Raw genomic sequence first — 8,949 nt, forward strand, 5'->3', positions numbered from 1 at the left:
TACACCTCTTTTATCTAATTTTCTATTTCTCTCATTTTCCCAATCAAAATTTTGTATTTGACATTTTGGACGGAATCCTTGTCATCTGAATCTATCTTATGATTCTTTCTAACTAGCTATGTTCAGAAGAATTCTTTTATTGTGAAATCCTTGTCATCGTCTACTCTATCATCTTTCTAAAAATTTACATAGGTAAGAGAGTTAACAATAAAAACAAATTAACAATTAAAATGCAGGCTACTGATATTAATCGTGGTAAGCTCCCATTATTTCAAACAAATCAGTTTGATGTAAGAAAAAAATGTGCAGCATTGATATGGAATGCTGGTGACAAGAGTTGATTAATTAGAAGAGAAATCCTTCGGTCTACATATGGTATGAACTAATCTTTCTTCGGAGACATATATAAGCAGACAAGCGGAAAGCCACCGCCATTGCCAGCAAAACCCACACTTCGGTCATCCCTCCGCTTAGATCGACAGTATCGAAGGTGGGGGAGGTCTGCAGCCTCCGACAGCCTGCGTTGGTCCCGCAGTCGTAGAGCTCATCTCCGGTGTAGTGCACCTTCATCAACAGCCTGAAGCCGTAGTACATGAAGGACAAGTACTTGAGCCATTGCATAAACTTGGGAATGTGCTGAACGTAGTATCCGCCCGTTAGAAGGAAGAGCATCAGTATCATCGAGGCTATCATGCCCGCGCGTTTGATGCTCATCACCGCTGCTCCGGCCAGCTCCCCTGCTCCCTGATATAGAGAGTACTTATTACTTAGTAGTACTTACTTATTAATGGCATGGGATGTAATCAAACGCAAACACTAAATATTGTACAAACTCTAATCTATGATCTGAACCGTTAGAAAATTTTAACTGATGACAAAATAATAGCAACAAAAAATGCCAACACAATGTCAACGGTTGATGCCGTGTTGGCATTTTTTTAAATGTTATTTTGTAAATTGTCGACATTTTCTAACGATCCAGATCAGAGTTTGGAATTTATACAATATTTAGAGTTTTCATTTTATCACTACCCTAGATGGGATAGATAGATAGTTACTTGGCTAGTGATGACGATCAAAAGAATGGCGGATAAGGTGAGGAAGAAGCATTCGGCGGTTCGCTTGAATCCAGCCATGAAGTAGAGAATGCTCATGAAGAATGTAGGATAAAGCAAATGTGCCAACATATCGCATATGGTGCTGCACGCGTAGTACACGCTTAGCCTGTACATATCCGCCTTCCTCTCTTTCACCAAGAACATCTTCTCGAACGGGAACACGTACACCGCTCCAAATATGGACGACGATGTCCAGAATATGCATATGTAGAACAACAAACCAATCTGCATTCACCCATTAACATCATATCCTGACTATTTCATTATTACTACGTACAATTTATTACCCAGAAAGGAAAACGTTTAAATGGGACAAAGGGAGTACTATTTACTACTACTAGCTACACCTACCTGATCTCTGAGCTTGGCCTCTGTTTCAGCGCTTGATTTCCACCATAGCAGGCCTAACAGAATGGCTACACCGAACGCCTGAATTAGACGGATCAGATCGAAGTAATCCCTCCATCGCTCCTTGAATGTCCGCCTGAACACGATCCCGAACTGCTCAAACCAAGACAGTGTCCACTCTTTCTTAACTTGGATGGCTAGCTGGAGCCCCTCGGGCGCCTTTGGCATCTGATGATTCTCCTCCTTCTCTTTCGGCTCCACCTCCGCTTTGTACTTGTGCTGCAGATACTGTTACAAGCCCACCACCAATATCAAATCTCAAATCAAACCAATTCAAATATATATATGTATGCTCACTTTGATGACCAGTTTTTCAAAGTTAGGAGTGTCTCGTGATGCAAAGAGGTGGTCAGGAACAGTGATGTCGTTGAGTTGTCCGGTTGCTAGATCTAGCAGAAACTCGGCAGGGTTCATGGCGATCTCAGGAACAAAGCTCAAGCATGAAAAGTATTGAATGGAGTGGCGCGCCTTCCCATAGTAGACGGGATGGCCTTCGGAGAGCAGCAGAACTTTGTCGAACATGTGAAACATTCGACTGGATGGCTGATGGATGGTTGTGATAATAGTCCTGCCAGCCTTTGCGAGGCCTTGAAGAATCTGCAGCAGCCTATTGGCGGACGTAGAGTCGAGCCCTGAAGTTGGTTCATCCAGCAACAGCAGCGAAGGATCCACCAGGATTTCGTGTCCGATGCTGGTCCGTTTCCTTTCTCCTCCCGATATGCCTTTGATGAATCCGCCGCCTATTCTTGTATGCCGGCACCTCTCCAGCCCTAATTCCTTCACAATCTGCTCCACTCTCTCGTATTTCTGTCGTCGGCTCATCTTGCTTGGAAGTCTCAACAATGCTGCAAAAACCAACGTCTCTTCCACGCTCAGTTGTGGGAATAGCACATCGTCTTGTGTCACAAACCCAATCCTGCAAATAGTAAACAGCATGCAACAACACACTTTAACATATACTACTGCATGGATGTAATTAAATGCATACTTTATATATTGTACAAACTTCAAACTATGAGCTGGATTGTCGGATTTCACGATTTAATGTCAACATATGACAATAAGGTCAACGGAAAATGTCAACGCAACGTCAACATTGCCAACTGATTAATTTTGTGTTGACATTTTCTGTTGATGTTATTTGCCATATGTTGACATCAAATCTTCAAATCTTGAAATCTAGTTTGATGTTTGTAGGAAATATGCAGTTTGCAGATTATCACTACCCTACTACACCCTCCGTCCGCGAATAAGAGTCCCATTTCTTTCGGCACGGGCTTTAAAAAAATGTTAAGAAAAGTGGGTGATAAAAAGTTAGTGGAACATGAGTCTAACTTATATACTCCCTCCGTCCCCTATTAGGAGTCACTCTTTGACCGGACACGGGTTTTAAGAAATGTAAAGAAAAGTTGGTTGAAAAAGTTAGTGGAATGTGGGACCCATTTTTTTATATTGGTTTTATAATAAAATGTGAGTGAATTGAGTTAGTGGAATGTGAGACCTACTTACTATTTATGGTAAAAATGAAGTGTGACTCTTAATTGGTGACGGATCGAAATGGAAAAATGTGACTCTTAATGGGGGACGGAGGGAGTATATTAGTTTTAAAAGAAATGTGAGTTAGTGGAATGTGAGACATATATATCATTTATAGTAGAAGTGAACCCTATTCATGGACGGACCGAAATTGAAAAACGGGACTCCAATTCGCGGACATAGGGAGTACTACATATATATATATGTGTGTGCTGAATTAATACTACTACCTTCTCTTGAGAGCTGGAGTGTATGAGAAATCGTTGTAGGTGACAACTCCAGTGACATGTTCGTGCAATCGGCCTCCGATTATCTTCAACAAGGTGGTTTTCCCACTGCCGGAAGGGCCCATGAGAGCTAAGATCTCTCCGGGGCCAACGCTTCCCGTTATACCTCTCAATATCTGCTTGTACTTATCATCATGCTCCATCTTTAAAGCATTCCCAACTCTTACCTTAAACTCCACATCAGCAAACTGCACCACCCAAAAAAAAAAACAAATAACTACTATTAATCAATGAACGCAGGGAATGGGATAATGAAATGTGTACTGGCCTTGAGAAAAATGGGGAGGGGCCGGTCGTGCCTCCGGTCGTCCTCGATGTCGATTTCTGAGGTGGTGTTGTGCATTGACATTGTTGGAGGGGAGGAGGAGATGGACATTTCTTGGATTTCGGTTTCCATTTCGTTGCCTTGAACATGCTCTTGTTGTTATCTATATATGTATGTGTGTATATATATATATTTATATCAAACTGTATTAGACCAAAGAATTGTCTGTTTTTTCTGAGGAAGAAGAAAGGCTGTTAGACAACAAGCTTTTTGTGCTCAACTGTCCACTCAGATCACTGCCTTTTTTTATTTGTCACACACATATTGCAATGCCAATTCTTTATCCAATGAAATATTCATTTTCATTCAAGTATCACTATTCTTGCAATATTAATAATGTTGGCTAATAAAATAAAACAGAAAGTGGCTGCCTCGGTTTGAAAATAAATGTTGAAATAAGCTTACAATATTAAAAGGAAATGGAAACAATTAAGTTGCATTAATTGGAACGACTTCGTGGAGGGTGGGAAATCGGCAGACTAATAAGTACTCACTAGTAAAATTTGTTATCAACCAAAAAATTGAGATGTAAAATTTTCATTTTTCACGTCAATTAGAGAAACAAAGTCCGTAACAGCACCATTTTGATATATACTACAAAGAAAAAATCAATCTCAAAAACTTCTCAGTCCACACAATAACACCGACGATCAAAGTCTGCTACACATTTCTCTTTATAAGCCTTACATAACAAAAATATACAAGAAGAACAATAGCAGAATACTTTTGTAATACCACATATATTTAATTTCAAGTCGTACGATTTCATTGATAAAAGGATGGACCTCGTCCTCAACGGCTCCTACTGCTCTGTCCCTAGAGCTTCGTAGAATGCTTTGTAATAATATACGAGTCATGCTGCTCTGGCAGCTCGGGCAACTTACAGTATGTTTTCAAACTTTGAAGTGACGTCCCCCGGCTTCCTTCAGTGCCCACTTTTCTCAAGCTTGTGCGATGAGTCACAGCTCCCTTTTCGGTTCTCAAGCTTTTGGAACTCGGATTTTATGGTTTGTGCAACTTTTATATCTTCTGGATCAGGCTCGGGATAATCTACATGAACTGAACCATGTTTGATCAGAGCAGCCGACTCCACCAATGCAGCTTGCTCCTTAACGTAGTTGTAGAGCCGCTGATGGAAGGGATGGTCCAAGCTATAGCAATTGCTAACCATTCCATTTCTAGAATTCCGACATCCAGAGCCTTCTTTTCTGCAGAAGTGCGGAAGGGATTCATAATCCATAATCTGCAGAATGAGGCATCACATCAGAGCAAATAAAATGTTTTTTCTAGATGAGCTCGACTTGCAAGAGAGCATGAACCGGAATAGTGCCAACCTTCAATAGTTCATCTTCTCCACAACCAGAAAGAACTTGAACTTTGTTTCTCGTTCTCTCTCGCAAAAGGGGTCTGACAACCTGCAAATGAAAGGGGATTATGGTATTATCCGAATGTTGAGATGAAAACATATGAAGTGCATCGTTGCAGAATGTTCAGACCTTCCAACATGATGAAAATATGTATGGGGCATTGGCTATGTAATAAGTCTCCGTCTTCTCAGGATAGTTCAAGTCATCAATCGTGGATATTGCAGACAACAACTGCAGAAAAAAGAGGTGTATTGATTTCTGATGCAATTTATGCATGAAGACTGGCAAATGGTTCCACTCATTTCATCACTAAGCAGCAAACTGATTGTCAAACTTTTCTGGTGCTACAATTGATGTCGGGTTGGAAAAAGAAGGAAATATAGGAATTCCGTTATCGATAGAAGTACAACTGAGACGTCACTTTCTCACAAATGCTCATTTATCTTCCATGTGCCTTATATCAGTTTTCTTTAATTCTGGTTGAGCCAATTATGCAAGAAATTAGTAGTCTTTTTACATTATTTAAGAAAGGCTTCAAAGAATGAAAGAACTAACAATATCAAATTATTTCCCAGAAGGTTACCAATTAGAGAAGGAGATTACTAGTAGTATTATACAATGAAAACTTCTATGCAGATAAAAAATCAGCTTGTAATTGATCAAACAAAATCCATGTCACCTTCATTTGATTCAGAGCAGAAAACCTTAGACCAGTCATGTCCAGAACTTTTACGCATGTTCCAATATACCGTCCATATTGTTTGGAAGCAGAAGGCTATTTGCAAAAGCATAGTGTAAGCTGTCTAAAAGATACCATTACAAATATACAAGCAGTAGAAATTTGAATATTGGATGCCGGTGCTTACTAATTCCACGCGATCTCTGTATTCATTCATCTGGATATGTGATTGAACATAGTAGTGAATCTAAAACAGGAAAATCAATCGGAAAGGAGTACATAAGGAAAAGAAAACATAAATAAAAATAAATTTCACTACACATGCACTTTCAACACACAATCTTGCAATATATACATTTTGTACATTATTCCTGAAATCGAGAATGAGGCAAGGGAGTAAAGCATGGACATCTTACAGATGCTTTGTCGTATGTACTGAGCCCAACGCCAATAGAAATGACAGGAAGACCCTAAAAGATTCAAGGTAAAACATGAATCCATTATTCAAAAATAACTTTAGAATTTACTGTCTTGATAAAGAAGACACTTATCTGTACCTCTTTAGTGTGTCCACATACGCCCACAAGCTGAGTATCCCGTATTGCTCTATAGACATCACTAGGGTTAATTGGTTTCTACAAAGAAACACAGTTACATCATTAGTAAAACAAACAAGCCGCCATCCACATGCTGAAAAAAGGTTCGTCTCATTTCCATGACATTTAAAAAAAAAAAAAAGCATTGGAAGGTTTTATACAGCTTCCAACTTTGACAATTCTACGCTACCAAAATTCCTTACACGATTTCAGTTCAGTAGTCAACAAGGGGCACAGGAAGCATTGTCTTTGAGTGATATAATACAGAGTAGTTAACGAAACACTTGTACTACAAGAAATCAAAGCCACAAACAAAATCTCTTGAATCCACCAGTAATGTATACTCTGTAGAGTACACTAATGCAGTAGAACTTTAGTGGCTATAACGAACACTTTCAATCTTTTATTTTTCCTTATACATCCAAGTAGTTTGCATAAAAACACAAAAGGAATATCAGTATTGAATACCGGCCGAATACAAGATTAAATGAATAATAGAGCAAGCGAAATAGATTGAACACATAAACTGCAGAACGATCCCAACAACTCACCGCCAGTATGTCATCAATACCATTTTGTATCCTCCAGTTCAAACATTCAATAAGCTGAAAAACATCAAGAGTTTTAGGGTAACACTGAATACGATAATCAAGTCCCGTAAAAAGGAAAAAAAGGTATCGCAGCAAACCATATTATATGCATCTGAGACACTCCCCTCCCTTGCTGTAATAAACCTCACCAAGGTCTCCCTCTCGTAACCATTATGTATATTCTGCATATTACCAATCACGAGCAAATTTGTAAACAACGCAAATAGAAATCGTCTTGTGGGGAGAACAAATACACTCAAAATACATTCAAAACTTCAAGTGAAACTCAAGCTGATACAAACAACCAAAAAAATACTAGCAAATGGTAAAAAATATCCAAACTTGAGAAAAAATATTGATGAATGATGATCACTTTATGCAAACTCTAGTCTTTCACACATAAACTGAGTAACCGACACAGGCAATTCAGACAAAGTACCCAAAAAGATCAAACAACCTAAGGCTCTTTTTCTATGCTGCACTCAGATTTTGACATTGACCATTCCAATTTCGATGAACAGTAAACAAATTTACAACATATTTCCCAGTATAATACAAAACCATGAAAGAACTGAAAAAACAGATGTTGAGAACTTCAAAGTCAACACTAGACTGATAAAATCTAAAATGGATCAACAAAATTACGAACCAGGAATGATTTCTTCAGCGGTTCATCGACTGCAATGAAGAGATTAAAGCCAAAAATAATAATAATAATAATAATAATAATAATAATAATAATAATTAAAATAAAAAATGTGAAATGCTGAGGAGTAGAAAAAGGTTGACTTTGTTCAATCTGGGCTTGAAATTCCTTGATCATTTCTTCCGTTATGGACGCCATTCCGTTTTTCTATCTCAAACAAATTAGGTTCGAGAAATCAGGGAACCCTTCAAACCATCTCAATGAATGAGGACTGAAGCTTTCTGGGATCTTATAAATGGGCAGCATCAATAGAAAAGAGAAGAGAAAAGGAAATTAGAAATCAAAATTGAGGCATATGAATCAGATGCCTTTTGCTGATTTTTTTCAAACTTTTTAACCATGCGTAAGCCTAACCACTCACAATCGAACACAAGGTGTTCTTCTCTTGTGTGTATATATAATACTCCAATCAGTACATTAAAAAGTATTAAATTAGAAAAAATACGTCCCTGGTAATTTTTCTGAATGCGGTTTGGTCGTTGAGAGGCGACAAAAAGGAAACTGCTGATCGGATTTATTATGAATTTATGTGCTGGAATTTAAAATAAATAGTGGTTTATTTGACCAGAATGATAGAAAAAAAAGGGTGAATCGCATGAAAGGTTCCTAGCTTTTATACTTGTAACATCAGTACATTTAATAAAAAAAATAATACCAAAAGTGCCTAACGATGAATATAATTACGATTCATATTTTTTAGCCACTTTTTAACTGAAAATGTTTATATAGCTTGAAGGGTATTTTTGGCAATTCCTAAATTTGCTGACATATGAATTATGTTATATTTCTGTCAGCAGCTTCTTAAGTGATTTTTTCATAAGTTCTAGTATTTCATACGTGATTAAAGTTTTGTCAATATTTGTACCAAAAAAATTCTTATGTCCCTCTATTTCTAGTTAGTGTAACAATATATTACTTATATCATGTATTCATTGAGAAACAAAAATATGGAAAAGTGAAGTTATTTGTGCAATAAAATCCGAATCAATAATACACAGAATAAAAAATATTTCACCTTTAATTAAATGATACAATAATTATTTATTGAAAATATTGACATTTAAAATATTATTTCATTATATATCATCAAACTAATTTGTTACTCTAAGCCTAACTTTAAGATGATTTCATCGAACTAATTTGTTACTCTAAGCCTAACTTTAAGATGATTTTTATGATTGATATTTTATTGATGTAATTTTAATTTAGCTCAAACTGAAATTTTTAACATCATATGAATATTCAATCTTTAGATATAAATTTGCATAGTTTCTTGTCATTCATGATAAAATTGAAACATGAGTAATATTTTGAAAAAATTCAAGCATGTGATATTA

The 8,949-nt window shown here is 37.2% G+C and overlaps 2 protein-coding genes across 2 annotated transcripts; both read right to left on the reverse strand.

Moving 5' to 3' along the window:
* Positions 1 to 218: 218 nt before the first annotated feature.
* LOC125190628 (ABC transporter G family member 26) lies at positions 219 to 3,755 on the reverse strand. The gene is made up of 6 exons (XM_048087977.1): positions 3,618 to 3,755; positions 3,293 to 3,537; positions 1,824 to 2,442; positions 1,470 to 1,754; positions 1,059 to 1,343; positions 219 to 744 (listed from the first exon to the last, which is right to left on the reverse strand). The coding sequence occupies exons 1-6, from the start codon at positions 3,744 to 3,746 to the stop codon at positions 367 to 369; spliced, it is 1,941 nt and encodes a 646-aa protein (XP_047943934.1). The 5' UTR covers positions 3,747 to 3,755; the 3' UTR covers positions 219 to 366.
* A 509-nt stretch (positions 3,756 to 4,264) lies between these two features.
* Positions 4,265 to 8,091, reverse strand: LOC125190629 (SEC14 cytosolic factor-like). The gene is made up of 11 exons (XM_048087978.1): positions 7,696 to 8,091; positions 7,556 to 7,584; positions 7,005 to 7,088; positions 6,868 to 6,921; positions 6,278 to 6,355; positions 6,137 to 6,190; positions 5,908 to 5,967; positions 5,721 to 5,816; positions 5,171 to 5,272; positions 5,009 to 5,089; positions 4,265 to 4,917 (listed from the first exon to the last, which is right to left on the reverse strand). The coding sequence occupies exons 1-11, from the start codon at positions 7,748 to 7,750 to the stop codon at positions 4,600 to 4,602; spliced, it is 1,011 nt and encodes a 336-aa protein (XP_047943935.1). The 5' UTR covers positions 7,751 to 8,091; the 3' UTR covers positions 4,265 to 4,599.
* Positions 8,092 to 8,949: the final 858 nt, after the last annotated feature.

This window comes from Salvia hispanica, chromosome 5 (assembly GCF_023119035.1).
Source record: "Salvia hispanica cultivar TCC Black 2014 chromosome 5, UniMelb_Shisp_WGS_1.0, whole genome shotgun sequence".
In the NCBI taxonomy this organism is placed as follows: Eukaryota; Viridiplantae; Streptophyta; class Magnoliopsida; order Lamiales; family Lamiaceae; genus Salvia; species Salvia hispanica.

Bases quoted from the DNA above. Each gene is read 5' to 3' on its own strand.
- LOC125190628 (XM_048087977.1), bottom strand. From the start codon at position 3,746: ATGGAAACCGAAATCCAAGAAATGTCCATCTCCTCCTCCCCTCCAACA. The intron at 3,538-3,617 runs GCCAGTACACAT...TGGGTGGTGCAG, and splicing joins CCCTCCCCATTTTTCTCAAG to TTTGCTGATGTGGAGTTTAA. The intron at 1,755-1,823 runs GTGAGCATACAT...GGCTTGTAACAG, and splicing joins TTGAAAAACTGGTCATCAAA to TATCTGCAGCACAAGTACAA.
- LOC125190629 (XM_048087978.1), bottom strand. From the start codon at position 7,750: ATGGCGTCCATAACGGAAGAAATGATCAAGGAATTTCAAGCCCAGATT. The intron at 6,922-7,004 runs GTTTGCTGCGAT...GATGTTTTTCAG, and splicing joins TCTCAGATGCATATAATATG to CTTATTGAATGTTTGAACTG. The intron at 6,356-6,867 runs GTGAGTTGTTGG...GTTTCTTTGTAG, and splicing joins GTATTGATGACATACTGGCG to AAACCAATTAACCCTAGTGA.